The sequence below is a fragment of the Oncorhynchus tshawytscha genome, linkage group LG31 (genome assembly GCF_018296145.1).
Source record: "Oncorhynchus tshawytscha isolate Ot180627B linkage group LG31, Otsh_v2.0, whole genome shotgun sequence".
Classification (NCBI taxonomy): Eukaryota; Metazoa; Chordata; class Actinopteri; order Salmoniformes; family Salmonidae; genus Oncorhynchus; species Oncorhynchus tshawytscha.
The window spans coordinates 20,939,831-20,957,626 of NC_056459.1; the positions used below are offsets into that span (position 1 = coordinate 20,939,831).

Below are 17,796 nucleotides of genomic sequence, written 5' to 3' on the forward strand. Positions count from 1 at the left end.
TAATCCTCAACATAGTCTCAGAGCTCTACTGACAATTCCTTTGACCTCATGGCTTGGTATTTGCTCTGACATGCACTGTCAACTGTGGGACCTTATATAGACATGTGTGTGCCTTTCCAAATCCTGTCCAATCAATTTAATTTACCACAGGTGGACACCAATCGGTGTGGAAACATCTTAAGGATGATCAATGGAAACAGGATGCACCTGAGCTCAATTTCGAGTCTCATTGCAGGGTCTGTATACTTACGTAAATAAGGTATTTCTGTTTTATATTTGCAAAAAAAAACTGTTTTCTCTTTGTCATTATGGGGTATTGTGTGTAGATTGATGAGGATTTTTGGGGGATTGAATCAATTTAAGAATAAGGCTGTAACATAACAATATGTGGAAAAGGTAAAGGGGTCTGAATACTTTCCGAAGCCACTGCACATACAGTACAACCACATGAAAAAACACATACATGACCACAAAAAGGAAGTGTTTTAGACTACTGAAAGTGGGAAATAGACTCAATGTGCCATTGTTACACTGGTTAGACAGAGAAAAGTGTTTCTACTTGACCTTAGATCTCCAGGTGAGGTCTCCTCCCTCCTCTTTCAGGGCTCTCATCATCCGCAGTCCACCGTGGCGAGCAGCAACATGCATTGCCGTCTCCCCATTCTGACAGAGAGAGAGAGAGAGAGAGAGAGAGAGAGAGAGAGAGAGAGAGAGAGAGAACAGACAGGGAAGCTGGAGGTTTATGTGGAACACAATCGAATAGCCTTGCTTTCAGATTCAGATGAGCCCTCTGATCTGATAAACCCACTCATCTCTGGCCACAGTGAAGGGGGAGCTCTAACCTCCTGCTCTGCGTTGACATCAGCCCCGCTCTTCAGCAGCATCTCAGCCACCTTTTCCCCCTCCTTCACTCTGGCAGCGATGTGCAGCGGGGTCTCCTGGGCCTTCATGCAGGGGCAGAGGGAGGACAAATGGACGGTAGAGGTTAGCAGCACATGCCAACAATAGCAGTTACTATGGTACAAAAACCATATTACTTTCCACACCATTGTCAAATATACAGCACAAATGAACAAATGTTGAATTGTGTATGTTTCTAGGACATAGGTGTATGTCTCACCTTGCCTCCTTTGAGTTGGACCTGAGCCCCAAAGCCCAGTAGCATCTGCACCACGAGGGGCTTGCAGTTCTGCACAGCGATGTGTAGGCCCGTCAGGCCATCTTTAGTGGTGGTGTCCACGTGTGCCCCCTTCAGGAGAAGAGACTTCACTACAGCCGTGTGACCTTGCTTGGCTGCAGCATGGAGACACATTGCACCTGACTGTGGAGGTGTGATGCCAGAGTATGATACATCAATTATAGGTAGGGTTCATTTGATAGGATACATTAAATAACATAGTAAGAAAGGATCATATATACATAATGATGTATTCTAAATATTTGGCTATTCTCATTCAGTATCTGTACAATGCAATGCATTTGAAGATGTGATATTCAAATACAATTTTAGGCCAGTGATTTATGCTACTTTTTTAAAAAGTGCCCATTGGACACCTGGACTTCCTGTACCTTATTGGGCATGTGCAGTGGAACCCCTTTCTTCAGGAAGGTGAGGGCGGTCTCTGGGTGTCCACACTGGGAGGCTACATGCATCAGGGTGCTGCCATCCTAAGAGAAGACACTGTAATTTATACACAGTCTCTGGAAGACTGCACACTGGTTTTAGAAGGTCATACAAAGAGACGGAAACAAATGTGCTATTTTTATAATTTGAGGATCAACTGGTTGGGATTTCTAACTCTGACTTTTACATTATTCATGCTAATGACTACTACAGCTTCTATAGCCAGACACCATCACAGTAACTAATGACTACTACAGCTTCTATAGCCAGACACCATCACAGTAACTAATGGCTACTACAGCTTCTATAGCCAGACACCATCACGGTAACTAATGACTACTACAGCTTCTATAGCCAGACACCATCACAGTAAGTAATGACTACTACAGCTTCTATAGCCAGACACCATGACAGTAACTAATGACTATTACAGCTTCTATAGCCAGACACCATCACAGTAACTAATGACTACTACAGCTTCTATAGCCAGACACCATCACGGTAACTAATGACTACTACAGCTTCTATAGCCAGACACCATCACAGTAACTAATGGCTACTACAGCTTCTATAGCCAGACACCATCACAGTAACTAATGACTACTACAGCTTCTATAGCCAGACACCATCACGGTAACTAATGACTACTACAGCTTCTATAGCCAGACACCATCACAGTAACTAATGACTACTACAGCTTCTATAGCCAGACACCATCACGGTAACTAATGACTACTACAGCTTCTATAGCCAGACACCATCACAGTAACTAATGACTACTACAGCTTCTATAGCCAGACACCATCACAGTAACTATAGTACCAACCAAACACAGATGTAATGTATATCTAACAACCGCCACAGGACTCATATACTTTATTATCTTAATCATGGTTCCATATGAGATCATAGTCCTATACTGTAACTGCACATATGGCTTGTTAAGATGTAGTGGTGGTAACCTACCTTAGTTCTGGCCAACACGTTGGATTTGAACTTCTCTGTGAGGACCTCCACCACGTTGGTGTGGCCACGCTCTGCAGCGATGTGCAGAGGTGACCTGTCCATCTGGAGGTTAGAGGTCAGATAATGTGGTAAGGGGCACATGGCAAAAAACTATTGAAACGTACTGGTGGACTACAATACAATACATAATTGGGCCAGTTTCCCAGACACAGTTGAACCCTGGTCTTGGATTAAGAGGCACTTTCAATGGAAAATCTCCATTGAGCATGCTTTTGATTGTCCTGAAAAAACTTGGCCTAAAACATGGCTGAAACAATGGGATTTAGAAGATAGTTTTTTTTGTATAATACAGTTGGGCTTCTGTCCTTCCAACCCACCTTGTCAGTGACATTAGGGTTGGCCTTGCTCTGGTAGAACAGTTTCAGCAGCAGCACATCTCCCTCCCAGGCAGCTATGTGGAGAGGAGTCTGTCCTTCCTCCTGTCAGACAGGAAACAACAGATGTACAACTCTACAATAACCACACCCAAAAGCTGTGCTAGATGTTTTTACTGTCTCCATAACAATGTCTTGTCTATGAAGGTTTACCAGAACAGAATGCAGTGCAGAGAACAGTATATTAAGTTTGATTACTCATGCCTGTGACAGTCTTGTCTCCCTGTTTGCAAGGGGAAACTAATACACTGCCTACTCACATTTTGGATGTCTACATTGGCCCCGTTCTCAATGAGGACTTTGGCCATCTCCAGGTCCGTCTTTCGGCAGCAGACATGGAGAGCTGCATCTCCACTAACCTGAAGTACAGTACATCATGTTGCACAGACTCACTTTGTTGCTATGTTTCTACACAGTAGCCTGGTCCCAGATCTCTTTGTGCTGTATTGCCAACTCCTACAGTTGTTGTCATGGCAAAGAATATAGGAGTTGGCAATACAGCACAAAGAGTTCTGGGACCAGGCTACCTATCGATGTGGACACAATGGCCACTATATCCTCAGTTTCGAAGAGAAATGGTCAGCCAGATATACTCTTTCACAATGTTCTCTCTCTCCCAGGCCATCAGGTTGCTGCCATATGTAACGTGTAAAAAAAAAAATCAATTTTAATAGTGAACATAATTACATTACAATCATTGTGAGTTGTGTCATAAACACCACATGTAAATAGAAAGGCCAGACCAAGCCTGTAAACCCCTGGAGGTGGAGCCCAGAACACAATCCTCAGAAGACACACAGGTCAGTAAATCAACCAAACAAGAAATGATAAAAAACTGAAAAACACTAAAAACATATTAAACACCCTGATAAAGTGGTATGGGAGATTTGCACAGATTTTCCTTTAAAACTGGGCTCTTTTTCTGTAAGTGCTCGGTTAACCTATTATCCCATTTTCACCATGACTTACAGGGCTAGCCACAATTGGAAACATGTTTCTAGTTTGGGCTGTATTACTAAGTCATGGTTTAATATGTCACAGAGAGTACTTTAATAGTGCCATTAGAGCATGAAGGGAGGGAGGGAATCAAAAGACTGGTGTCATTTGACATAATGTTATACATACTAGACTGGTGTTATGTGACATAGTGTTATACATGCTAGACTGGTGTTATGTGACATAGTGTTATACATACTAGACTGGTGTCATTTGACATAATGTTATACATTCTAGACTGGTGTTATGTGACATAGTGTTATACATGCTAGACTGGTGTTATGTGACATAATGTAATACATGCTAGACTGGTGTTATGTGACATAGTGTTATACATGCTAGACTGGTGTTATGTGACATAGTGTTATACATGCTAGACTGGTGTTATGTGACATAATGTAATACATACTAGACTGGTGTTATGTGACATAATGTAATACATGCTAGACTGGTGTTATGTGACATAGTGTTATACATGCTAGACTGGTGTTATGTGACATAGTGTTATACATGCTAGACTGGTGTTATGTGACATAGTGTTATACATACTAGACTGGTGTTATGTGACATAATGTTATACATGCTAGACTGGTGTTATGTGACATAATGTAATACATACTAGACTGGTGTTATGTGACATAATGTAATACATACTAGACTGGTGTTATGTGACATAGTGTTATACATGCTAGACTGGTGTTGTCTGACATAATTTAATACATACTAGACTGGTGTTATGTGACATAGTGTTGTACATGCTAGACTGGTGTTATGTGACAGCGTTGTACATGCTAGACTGGTGTTATGTGACATAATGTTATACATGCTAGACTGGTGTTATGTGACATAATGGTGTTATGTGACATAATGTTTTACATGCTAGACTGGTGTTATGTGACATAATGTTATACATACTAGACTGGTGTTATGTGACATAATGTTTTACATACTAGACTGTGTTATGTGACATAATGTTATACATGTTTGGTGTATGTGACATAATGTTATACATGCTAGACTGGTGTTATGTGACATAATGTTATACATACTAGACTGGTGTTATGTGACATAATGTTTTACATGCTAGACTGGTGTTACAGTATGTGACATAATGTTATACATGCTAGACTGGTGTTATGTGACATAATGTTATACATACTAGACTGGTGTTATGTGACATAATGTAATACATACTAGACTGGTGTTATGTGACATAATGTTATACATGCTAGACTGGTGTTATGTGACATAATGTTATACATGCTAGACTGGTGTTATGTGACATAATGTTATACATGCTAGACTGGTGTTATGTGACATAATGTAATACATACTAGACTGGTGTAATGTGACATGATGTTTTACATGCTAGACTGGTGTTATGTGACATAGGGCTATAGTTGCTTGGGTGTACCCAACGCACTTCTGTACTTTGATTGGTTGTAAATTACACGATAAGTTGTACATTTTGGGCCAATGCTTATATTGGGCCAATGCTTAACCTAATATCAAATTCATTTTGATTATGTAACTGTCCATTCATTTTACCTACACAGATATCCTATCCATTTTAAAACCTTACCCTTTAATGTAATGTGTCAATAAACATGTGTCAATAATGTGTCAATAAACATTAGGTAGCTATTATTATGAATGCTATATATACAGTATAGTTCTTATTCCTAAATGAAACCATGTAACCCCAGACACCTTAGTTGGCTCTTACTGTTTTCTGAGCCCTAAGCTGAGGCTCAGCTAGAGTTCCAAGGAGCTCCCTAACGATTCCAACATTCCCGGCTTCGACGGCTAAGAGCAGTGGAATGCAGCCATCCTGGACACAGACACAAAGAGATGGAAACAATGACTGTCTGTGAGCTGCAACCCAGCGCAGTCAAGAGCCAGAAAATCTCCTCAGGGTAAAGATAATATACTGTGAAAGTCAGTGGGTGCATCTGAAATGGCACCCTATTCCCTATATAGCACACTGCTTTTGACCATGGTCCATAGGCAGGGCCCATAGGTCTCTGGTCAAAAGTAGTGCCCTATATAGGGAATAGAGTGCCACTTGAGACACACAGCCTGTGCTTAGCTTATATATACAGCACAGTCGGTTATTCCAGTCATTCGAGACCACACAGTAATACATTTGATTGGCGGATGAGGTGAGAAGTGATGGATGAGAGGGAGAAGAAGAGTGCGTCCCGCTGCGGTATCATGTGGCAGATACCCTACCTTGTCTGGTACGAGCCGGGCCTCTTTGCTGGAGAATTTGAGCAGTGTCTGGATGGTACCGAGGGATGGGGTGGCTCGGGAGGCAGCAAAGTGGAGAGGCAGCTGGTCCTTGGGCTGGTATAATGAAGAAAAGAGGACAGAATGAGGGATATGGTTGCAGGTTAGAGTTTTTTTGTCAAGGATCTTGTTCTGGAGGGAGCACTACAGAGTGGTCACTAGCTGGCACAGCCACAAAGTCATAAAATCAGATTTTAAACCTAAACCTAACCCTAACCTTAACCCTAACCTTAACCACACTGCTAACCATAATAAAATAATTTTTATTTTCATGACTTTTTACAATATAGTCAAGTTTGACTTTGCAGCTACCCCATCTAGTGGAATTTGCTCAGGTCTGCCTCCAAGGCAAGACGCATGACAATAAACGTCAACATGCGATATGGTTAGGAATATGTTTTGGTGATGTAGCCAAAATCCATGTCAAAGATGCGTCTGAGTCCAACACATTTTGTCCACTTGATTAATTATTTATCTAAACATCATCATTTTGGCATTATTTTTGATCACACTGGGGGATCATTCAGTTCGGTTCACAGTTTCTGTATTCTTGTCTGGATGGGAAACAGCTGATTATTTTGACGGCACTTTTCCCGCCACTAGTTTCCTTAGAGAGTCCAGGATTGTCAGCACCCTTGGGAACATGGGTCTGCACGATGGCTGTGAGCCAATAACAACCATGGCTATTTTCTTCCTCTGGAGATTACCACAAGCACATTTCTCTCTCTCTCTCTCTCTCTCTCCCTCTCACCCTCTCTCTCTCTCTCTCTCTCTCTCTCTCTCTCTCTCTCTCTCTCTCACACTCACTTTCACTCTCCCTCTCACCTCTCTCTCTCTCTCTCTCTCTCACTCTCTCTCACACTCACTTTCACTCTCCCTCTCTCTCTCTCTCTCTCTCTCTCTCTCTCTCTCTCTCTCTCTCTCTCTCTCTCTCTCTCTCTCTCTCTCTCTCTCTCTCGCTCCCTCTCTGTCTCTCTTACTCTCACTTAGCCAAATAATTCACAAGTAGATCACTTTATGTAAAATCATCTTTTCATGCTCTATAGTGTTGGCTGAGTTGGGCCTCTGCTTAACAGAAAATATGAATGCCTGCAGATGTTTGCAAGGGCAGACATTGCTATAAGAAACCACCTGATAGATTAGTCATCAAAACCCCACTAGACAGTTTGATCCTATTGAAGGTACCAGGCTGTCATTTGTGTCCTCTAAGCCCATAGTGGTTCCTGTCCTTCACACAGACTCTGGATGTCATAACAGGTCAGCTCGGCCAAAACTCACACAAATAATAGCAGTTTTCAGTTACCACTGAGGAGAGAAAAGGGCCAAATAAGCCAAACCACAGGCCTGTTTAGGAATGCTATCCTCCCTGGGCTGTCCTCAGCACAACGTCTGGGGAATAGGTTTGGAGGTAAAGGTAGAAGGGTCAGATGGAGAAAGGAATAGAACAGAATAAAATAAAATGTATTCAATATAGAATATAGAATAAAGAATACAAAGAGGCTTACACTGGGGCTAGAGACAACCTACCCCTCCTAGTGAGTCAGGATCTGCCTTTCTGGCCAGGAGCTTCACAATGTCTTCCTTGGAATGTGCTGCAGCTACATGCAATGCAGTCCTGCCATCCTATAGGACACAAACAGAGAGACTACATAGTCAATTCTGGCCGAACATAATATCATTATTGCAGATTGATGATTAGCTCAGACTGTGCACACACACACACCACCCTAATTTACAAATTGCACTGCATTTAAGATCCTGCCAGGTCTCAGTAAATATTATCCTTCCATTGTGCAGTCTGACTTAATGTATGATTGAAGTATGATGATCAGTCTATAATGTGATTCAGAGTTGCTCAAACGAGTGCAGATGTGGTTGCAGCCACCAATCCATCAGTCTGGGATTACAGTTTTTCTATGAGGGAAGCATTTTTTACCCATGCTGCTTTGTGGAGTAATGTATAACGTCTGTAACCTCACATTGAGGCACACCACAGAGAAAATCCTAAGGACAGTCTGCAACCCGGCCATGAGATATTTCACAAGCCACCCATCATTTTTTTTTCTTATCACATTTTTTTAAACTTCTGTCCAAATCTGAAATGGAAGTGCTCTGTTGGGGTGCAACAATTACAGAGTTGGAAAGGACTCCAATGAGGCAATGCCAACAAAAATAAGGAGAGGAGAAGCAGTGTGAAAGCTAGCTATGTGTACACTCTTACAAAAAAAGGTTCCAAAAGGGTCCTGCAGCTGTCCCCATAGGATAACCCTTTTTGGTTCCAGGTAGAACCCTTTTTGGTTCTAGGTAGAACCCTTTTTGGTTCCAGGTAGAACCCTTTTTGGTTCTAGGTAGAACTATTTTTGGTTCCATGTAAACCCTCTGTGCAAAGGGTTCTACATGGAACCCAAAAGGGTTTTACCCGGAACCAAAAAGGGTTCTTCAAAGGGTTCTCCAATGGGGACAACCAAAGAACCCTTTTCGGTTCTAGATGGCCCCTTTTCTTCTAAGAGTGTATGTATGATGATCTACAAAATACATCCTCTCTCTAACTGAAGAGACCCAGTAAAAATACTGCTTGGCTCCACATAAAAAAATACATATTGTAGCAAGCTTAGTAAAGTATTAAAGGATGTTTGGAAACACACAACTTGTCAAACAGTGTGGAGTAAATGGACAGCATGATTGATTTTCTACCAGTGCCATAATTCATATAGAGTAAATGCTTTGTTACACACCAGTGCAATGGTGAGAAGCTAAATGTTCTATATAAAGGACAGAAAGACTCAATAATTAATAAGAACTATCTTTGAACTGACAAAAATAATGGACAGAAAATGACAGGATAAAAACTAAGATTTGAGGAAGTGACACAGAGACTGTAAAAAGTAAACTGTGGGACAGCCCTTCTCTCATTAAAGAGTCTGTAACCTCACATTCCTGCTCTCCAGAGTCTACGTATTCTGACTGACACAAGTAGTCCGTCTCTCTCTCTCTCTCTCTCTCTCTCTCTCTCTGCTAATAACCGCTCTGGCTTCCTCCTCATCCATTGGCTACACAGTATTCCAGAAGCACCGCAGCGCGGGAACACGCTGGCATGTTCAGACACACACACACACACACACACACACACACACACGTTGGCATGGTCAGACGTTACATTCTGCCATCCCAACGGGATGAGACTGCCAAACCCAGAGAGAAACCCTCTCAGATCAGACGTTCTCGGCTCTGGCTCTCTGGCTCTCTGGCCTCAGACAAACGGCTCTAAATCGTTCCAGACAGGGCTGTGGGCTGTGCACATCTGCACACACTACTGCAAGGGACAAGGGATTAATGTCTCAGCACACACAGTGTTTACTGGACCGACTAGGACAAACCATTTATTAAGTCTCTGCTTACAGATGTACTATCTTAATTTGATCACTCTGTTGTCACAGAGAGCAGCAGGTAATGCAAATTGTAGGGTATTCAAGGCTTAAAGAATGTTTCTAAAGTTTGTAATTTCCAGTTTAAAAAATCCGAATTGATTTATCATATCTAAAAATGTATCAACCCCTACAAAAATGTAAATTAATTATAATGAATAATTCACATTTCCTGTTGCTGCAGGATTATTTTCCTGCTGTGTGAAACTGTTCAAATTAAGATAGCATGGTGCTCTGGTCAAGATGTCAAGATGGGTAAATGATAGTAATGTATTGCATTCCAATTGCAGAACATGTCTACCAATATATCTACCAATATATCTACCAATATATCTATCACTATATCTACCAATATGTCTATCACTATATCTATCACTATATCTACCAATATATCTACCAATATATATATATCACTATATCTACCAATATGTCTACCAATATATCTATCACTATATCTACCAATATGTCAACCAATATATCTACCAATATATCTACCAATGATAAATGTTTTAAGTGGCTTCACTAGATACAATGAAAATAAATTGCTACAGGCTTAAATCCAGACTTCTGGGGGTTTTGTGCATGGAGTGGAGAGATTGCATTTGCACACCATTAAATTCCCCCATAAGTCATAAGTCAGTAAAGGTTTCCATAGATTTTAGGTTTGAGCTGAAGTGGAAACATTAGGGCAGAACAGCAACAATAGACTACAATCATAAACTATAACACATCAAATGAAAATATGAAATGAACTGAACTAAACCCGGGAGCAAATTTATTGGAAAATACAACACTTGAGCTCATACTAAATAGAAACATGCCCGGGATTTTACAATGGAGACTATGATGCATACAGTAAACCTTTATAATGATTCATAATTTCCGATTTTTCCCTATGGTAAGCTACAGCTAATTATTTCTTGCTCGGTCAGCCATCTGGGCAGCAAAGGTCTATAAAAGAGCCTTTGATTATCTCTTATGGCTGGTTAAAGTTATGGCTACTGCCTCTGGCAGCCTGGCATAGCAAATGAGTAACCCTGAAGTCTGCAATCAGGCTAAACACAATGAATGGCCAACAATGAAACACTTGCAGATCCTGATTGACTAAGTTTATTGAGGGGTGAATTTGTTAGACCTCGTCAGTCTTAGCCTGATCCCAGATCTGTCTGTGCTATTTACCACAGGAGTCGGCAAGAGGATAAACAAAATGCTCTTTAAAAAAAACAAATAACCTAATAAAAGCATCATGTTTGTTTACTTTTTCCCACAAGAAAGAATGTGTTTTTATGCTGATTACTCAGCCTGATCCCAGATCTGTCTATGCTGTTTACCATAGGAGTTGGCAAGACAGGACGAACAAAATGCTCTTAAAAAAACAACAACAACCTGATAAAATCATCATGTATACTTTACAGGAAAAAAAGTGTTTTTCTGCTGATTACTCAGCCTGATCCCAGATCTGTCTATGTTGTTTACCATAGGAGTGGACAAGACAGCAGACAAATCTGTAATCAGGCTAAGTAATCAGCAGAAAAACCAATTCTATCTATGGGAAAAAGTCAACAGGATGCTTAAAATAAAAGCTTTAGATAAACAACAAAAGTGTGTAGCCCACATCATCCCAATTCCAAAGAGTTAATATTGCCACATAAAGCAGTATTGTATGTGGACGCTGTGGGAAGGGCAGTCTACTTTCCTAAACAAGCTTTAAAAAATTTCACTCAATAAAGGAACAATTCCCACTGTCAGTAGGTCTACAGTATTTTTAGATATTCAACTGCTTTTGTGCTCAATCTGCTTCAATGCTCAAGATTTCATAGATTTTTACTGCCTATCACAGCTGCTGTACATATGTGACATCATTTATTTTATAGTGAACATGGGGAGAAAAACACCTACTGAAATGATTAGTCTGTCTAGTTATGTCACCACTTTATGGCAGTGTGCGTTATCCATTTAATAAGGGAGTCTTCAGATATTATATCACACATTCTGGAGGTTCCTACTATCCCTGTTCCACCACGAAAATAAAATGTGTGAAAAAATGTAATTTTCCAAAAGTTTGGCTATTCATGAGGAGATACAGCACACCGAATGATTGTTTTGTCATTCTCATCATTGTGTTGTTTTGATTGTGACTCGCTGTGCCCAGCTGGGTCATAAATGCAATAGAATAGGACCCAGAAGAGATGCCTAGTGAGTGTCTCTACTGTAAAGGTCAGTGCCGCCAGTACGCCCACTCCTCTGCCAACAACCTTTAACTCAGAAGCAACCCTGATCTACCCCACAGATAGAGTTCTAATAGCAATACCACCAATTCTATTCCTATGATCTACCCCTATTACCCACAAGTCCTCTGCACTACTCTTGTGTCCAGTTAGAATGAGAATAGTGGTGCATACTTACATAGTTGTTTCTTAATATGTAGCCTGAAAATAGACATTGTAGTCATCCTGTAATTTTACAATGAGTTTATCAAGGTGTTACGGTATATGCGTACAGCAGTCGGATTGCTGCTCTTGGATCAGTCCATCATCATCATCATCATCCTCATCCTCATTAACACTTTCCAGTTTGAGTAATTTCTTACCTTTGTCCTTTCACTAGGGCTGCCTCCTAACTCCAGTAGTCTGTCTACTGCAGACAGGCGGTTCTCCCTCACAGCAATCATCAGGAGACTCAAGCCAGACTCCTGGAAGAGAGAAGAATCAACCATATCTATCTCATTAGCTGACTCAATAGTATCAAATAGCTATCCACCAACATTTCATAATTGTAATAAATTATTGGATATGCTTGAAATAAAAATGTTGCATATATTCTTTCTCCTCAAAAATTATGTTGGCAAATTATGCTGGTTTTAAGATACTAATAATCATATATTTCTTTATAGCCCACAAATATGTGTAGGCTATAAATGTGTATATATATATATATATATATATATATATATATATATTAATAGCCCAAATATATTTGATTAACATTAAGCTAATTTGATGTATTCATTGACTTTACTGAAGTCCCACCCTGCATTACATATCATACTAATGCACATCATGATAATAAACCGGTAAAAAAAAAACAGTTTAGATTAAAAAACAACCACAACCATTTTACCTCATCGATCACGGTTAGTTCTGGGTCTCCCTTGTCCAACCCTTTGATTGTCTGCTCGAGCGCAATCCATTCACCCTTCAGAGACAGCTGCAAGAGTCGCTGGCTGGACCCAGAGTTGACTGAAGATGTCTCAGACATATTTTACATAGGCTACCATTCGTTTTTTAAATGCACAATTTACACTAGTACATCTAATGATAATATAGTTGTTTCTTATTGCGCGTGGCTAAAAGCTATGTCCTCGTGGCAGGTGTAATTCGAAAGTAGCATTCTGATTGTAGAATTGGTGCTTCAAGTTTCCCCGTCTTTGTATGAGGTAGAATAACCAGCATTCCGTTAACTCCAACATGGGAAAATCCACCGCCCCTATCCACCACTAGTTAAACTTTTATAACTCCGCCTTTGTGCTCTTGTTACCTTGGATTCGTCTGTAGGCTAGCCAAGACCCCCACTTTTCCCTCTATTTTGTAGGCTAAACATGATGATAATGACCATAGAGCTCTGATAGGCCTACGCGCTTTAGTAAACTCATTTTGGTAGTTTACTGTTCCTCCTCCATCTCATCATCCTGTGTCTGTCTGTGTGTGTTTGTGTTTGTAGAACACATACTTAGCCTTCATCTGTGATTAGAAGAATACATAATTTGTTTTATTTCATGGCTAATAAAAAACACAATAAGCATTGTTTATTCAGAGGTTAGCAGGATTTTTTTTGGGGGTGACACAGTGTTACAATGTTGCAATAATCTTTGTAGAAATTGGCATGATGTTACTTACAGTCATTGAGCTATATTATAATGTTACAATGTTGCAGATCATCATCAGCTATCCAAGCCAAAGCTTTGTGTTACCATGGTAACTGATATGCGTCAACAATTAAGTCCTACGTGAAACGCGTTGCGTTTCATAGCAACTCAAAAATAGCAGAAGGGGAGACAGCGATCAAGGGCATTGTTCATATTGCTGGAGATAGACAGTGGGCCTGGACGGCATACTTTATTACCAGTAGCATTTAGGGGTTTCTGACGTTTCTTTTCATATAAGACGCTTTTCTTTTTTGTCGTTTGGCTAGGAGGAACTAATGACCATTATTTTGTGCCACACGGAACTTGAAGTTGAGACAAAATATCAATCAAGTAAACTAAAGTAACGTTACAAGTAACAACAGATGTGGATGAGACGGTGTTATAAACGCGCAAATGTTTAAAAACACCTTTCAAAGTGGATTCCTATCTATCTTGTATAGCATTGGGAGCAAACCTCTTCAGATATGGGATAAAAAGGTAAGCAGCGACTTACACAAGCCTACGCATAAATTAGCTTGCTAACTAGCAAGTTTGACATCGGCTTGCTAGCTAGGTAGCTAAATAGCAGGGCTTGGTATGGTGCTAAGCTCCAGGGAGCAAGCAACTAACGTTAGCCATCTGACTAACCAGCTTACTCATGACAATGGCAATAGAAACCTAGAAGCTAGTTTGCTAACGTTAGCTGGTTTTGTGTTCCTCAAACTGTCCTGTGTTTAGCTAGCACTAGGGCATATTGTGTTAGCTCAAATTTGACAGCGATGTTACAGTATTGTCATTGTACTGTCTTATTCAAGGCTTAGCTAGCAAGCTAATTAACGTTTGGTTTATTAGCTTGGTTAGATATCCATTAGTTCTCCAGCTTCCCTTATCTTCCTGGGTTCACATTTAATACTCACACGCATTTCTTAAAAGTAGTAACATTAGCTAGTACAAGCTAGCTAACCCATTACAAACGGTTGCTTGTGCTGTTACAGGTCAGGAACGGCCACATAAAGCGGATTACAGACAACGACATTCAGTCGCTGGTGCTTGAAGTGGAGGGAACAAATGTCAGGTAAGCTTGTTCCATCTTCAAAGCCCGTTTTGGCAGGTCTGCTGTTTGTGCATCTCTTCTTCAGTCAACTACATCCAACCATGTGTCCTTAAATTCAACAGCACAACCTACATCACTTGTCCGGCAGACCCAAAGAAGACACTTGGCATCAAACTCCCGTTCTTAGTTATGATCATTAAGAATTTGAAGAAGTATTTCACCTTTGAAGTCCAGGTAGGTTATCATCCAAGTCAACAATCAGAGCCATTGCATCTGTACAATCATGAAAGCTGTGCTTTACTGTATTATAATTATTTTAATCAAGTCCTCGTAGGTTTCCGTTAGCAGGTAATAGACTTCTTTTGTCCGATGCTATTTTTTGTTGAAAAGCGATAAATAAAATTTGCTGCTGGTCAATTGTCCAGGAGAATAAGAAAAAATCCCATTGCAAAATAATCATTTTTTAGCTTATTCATTATGTAAATACCAGTCGATATAAATACATTTGACTGGTCATGCTTATCAGTCTATAGATTAATTTGCATAATTTTGTGGAATTAAATCGGCGGGTGTGTACAGTATATTTGTATGTATCTTATTTATCACACGCTTACAGCATACAGGTATAGCGCCTTTGAGTGGAAAATATGTCAGATATTGCAAGAGCTACTGCTGAAGCATCCTTGTGGTGCTTTCAAGACAACTGGGAACTCTGGAAAATACGAGTTCAAATAATGATGTCAGTGATCTTCAGGTCGGAAAGTCGGTGCTCTAGGCCCAAGTTCCTGAGTTGGAATTCCGAGTTAGATGACCGTTTAAAACTATTTTTCCCATTCTGAGCCCCCCCCCCATCACACACCACTTTGTAAGGAGCTGGTGGCAGTATGCATTTTGAAAACATATACTTAATTGTTTGAAACCTGAAAGTTTTAATACAATCCCAGGTGCTGGATGACAAGAATGTGAGGCGGCGGTTCCGGGCCAGTAACTACCAGAGCACCACTCGGGTGAAGCCCTTCATCTGTACCATGCCTATGAGGCTGGACGATGGCTGGAACCAGATCCAGTTTAACCTGTCTGACTTTACACGGCGGGCCTACGGCACCAACTACATTGAGACACTCCGCGTACAGGTCAGTCAGAAAGGCTCATGGACCAGGGTAGGGTCATGGTCCAAGATGCAATATACGGATCTTTTACCTAGTCTGGTCCCAGATCTTCGTGCTGCCTTGCCGACTCTTATGGTCATTGCCATGGCAAGTTTGGTGACCATAGGAGTTGGCGAGACAGCACACGCATATCTGGGACCAGGCTAGCTCTTACATCAAATGTGTGTGGAGGAATAATAAGATACTGAACTCATTGTTACTGTAATACACACTTTAAAAATAATGGGGTGTCAAACTGATTTTGGTGATTTGTTAATGAGCTTGATAGTCAAATGGTAGAAATGTAGGTCCATTATCACTTCTACAATGTTTCTATTTGGTGTTAGTCATTTTAATGTATTTTGAGTTCTCTCCCCCATGCTTTAAAATATTAGTTAGGGTATTTTCTGGACAAGATTAGATATTGCAATACCTTGCCTGTGTTTTTGTTCCAGATCCATGCAAACTGCCGCATACGGAGAGTGTACTTCTCTGACAGACTGTACTCGGAAGATGAGCTCCCTGCAGAGTTCAAACTTTATCTACCCGTACAGAACAAAGCAAAGGTGAGTGCAAATAATGTCCATGCCAGTTGTCATGTAGGACTACAGCTCAGACTGGGTTTCTCCCTAATGGCACCCTATTCCTTTTATAGTGCACTACTTTTGACCAAGGCCCATAGAGCAAAAGTAGTGCACTTTTATATAGGGTGCCAGTTGGAATGTAAACACTGTCTCGTATGCATCTCAAAGAATGAGCAAGATCAAAGTACAATATCTGTTGCAGTTCTTGTAGCTAATCGACACGTTTCTTTGCAGCAGTAAGGCAGCTGAATCGATTCTCCTCCCCCATTCCAGATGTGAATTTTATTTGCAGATAGTCTACATTTGTTTTAATGTTTTTGCTTTGAAGTATTTTGGAACCATGTGATTGTTTTCTCTGCACAATAAACATTTTGTAATTCTGAGTAAACCCTCAATGATTGTGCAACAAATGTATCATTAACAAGCACTGGTCAGTGTAAGCTCATGGTTATTACATACAAGACAACAGCCAGGTTCCAGTTCCACAGGCAGGATTTTATTTAACTTGTGCAGTGACAGCAGTTGTACTGTATCTAATGTTACAAAACTCTTAGCACAGAGAACATGAAAGAAACATAACAAAACACATGCCATGTTCTGGAACAGTCTCCCAAGTGATAGGAGCCGCATGGAAAGCAACCTGCCCTCACCTACTTAGCCAATCTGTCACGCTAGATGGGACTTAATAGATTACAGATCTGAAGTTGAATTACAATATTTAGCAAAATGTCACATTTTGTTGAGGGGAGGCTTTAAAAATACCTATTACCTGCCCATCAAACACACTTGGGTTGAAATTGTAAATTAAAATCATGCCAAGTTAAAACGGAATGTGAGGATAGAAGCATTATTTCTTACAACTGTCCTGAATGAAAATAACATGTACAAAAACAAGTCACGCAATATTTATTTCCTACAACACATAATAGAAGCTGGAATAAAAATACTAAGCACTTTGGAGTAAGTAAAACAAGTGAAATACAGGCTCGATTTGGTTTGTGGCTCATGTAGAGATGTCGGGCACGAGTAGGATATTTGCTGAAGAAAAGCATGTCATTGAAACCATGAAGTGTTGAGTGGGCTAAACTAGATGACGGTTTAAGTAGATGAGTGACAAAGGTTCATTGAAGTGCAAATATAAATGCATACTGTGTTTACTGTTTGGATCACCATTTATTTTTAATGGGATGTCAATATTGGCAAATAAAACACCCAACTTATTGACCATGTTTCTTTAGCAGATACATTCAAAGAGCACTAATTTCTTTGAAAACACCATGCATTTTTGTGCAAACAGATTAAAAAAGGTATAATTCACCCAAACACTTGACTGGTTATTACTGCAGCCACATGAAATAACAACTTAATACTC

At 40.3% G+C, this 17,796-nt stretch overlaps 2 protein-coding genes across 3 annotated transcripts in view; one reads left to right on the forward strand and one right to left on the reverse strand.

Moving 5' to 3' along the window:
* The window catches only part of trpn1 (transient receptor potential cation channel, subfamily N, member 1), a 49,219-nt gene extending 35,993 nt beyond the window's left edge, over positions 1–13,226 (reverse strand). Inside the window, exons 1-12 of the mRNA XM_042310103.1 lie at positions 12,855–13,226; positions 12,325–12,426; positions 7,837–7,932; positions 6,253–6,366; positions 5,747–5,851; positions 3,285–3,383; positions 2,968–3,069; positions 2,591–2,692; positions 1,570–1,668; positions 1,121–1,321; positions 843–944; positions 565–663 (exon numbers count right to left, since the gene is read on the reverse strand). Coding sequence (XP_042166037.1) covers positions 565–663; positions 843–944; positions 1,121–1,321; positions 1,570–1,668; positions 2,591–2,692; positions 2,968–3,069; positions 3,285–3,383; positions 5,747–5,851; positions 6,253–6,366; positions 7,837–7,932; positions 12,325–12,426; positions 12,855–12,992 — 1,359 coding nt within the window. The 5' untranslated portion in view covers positions 12,993–13,226. The remainder of the gene's footprint in view (positions 1–564; positions 664–842; positions 945–1,120; positions 1,322–1,569; positions 1,669–2,590; positions 2,693–2,967; positions 3,070–3,284; positions 3,384–5,746; positions 5,852–6,252; positions 6,367–7,836; positions 7,933–12,324; positions 12,427–12,854) is intronic.
* A 554-nt stretch (positions 13,227–13,780) lies between these two features.
* Positions 13,781–16,807, forward strand: cfap20 (cilia and flagella associated protein 20). 2 transcript variants are annotated; one of them, XM_024395411.2, is made up of 6 exons: positions 13,781–14,136; positions 14,634–14,713; positions 14,815–14,926; positions 15,637–15,825; positions 16,296–16,406; positions 16,662–16,807. In XM_024395411.2, exons 1-6 carry the CDS (start codon positions 14,053–14,055, stop codon positions 16,662–16,664), a joined length of 579 nt encoding a protein of 192 aa, XP_024251179.1. In that variant the 5' UTR covers positions 13,781–14,052; the 3' UTR covers positions 16,665–16,807. The 2 variants fall into 2 exon arrangements, with proteins under 2 accessions (XP_024251179.1, XP_024251178.1); XM_024395410.2 differs by having other exon boundaries at positions 13,782–14,136; positions 16,659–16,807.
* The last annotated feature ends 989 nt before the right edge of the window (positions 16,808–17,796 follow it).

What these genes read in the sequence shown, in the direction of transcription:
- cfap20 (XM_024395410.2), top strand. Translation starts at nt 14,053, where the DNA reads ATGTTTAAAAACACCTTTCAAAGTGGATTCCTATCTATCTTGTATAGC. An exon ending in TTCAGATATGGGATAAAAAG is followed by an intron (nt 14,137 to 14,633) that starts GTAAGCAGCGAC and finishes GTGCTGTTACAG; the next exon opens with GTCAGGAACGGCCACATAAA. An exon ending in GTGGAGGGAACAAATGTCAG is followed by an intron (nt 14,714 to 14,814) that starts GTAAGCTTGTTC and finishes TAAATTCAACAG; the next exon opens with CACAACCTACATCACTTGTC.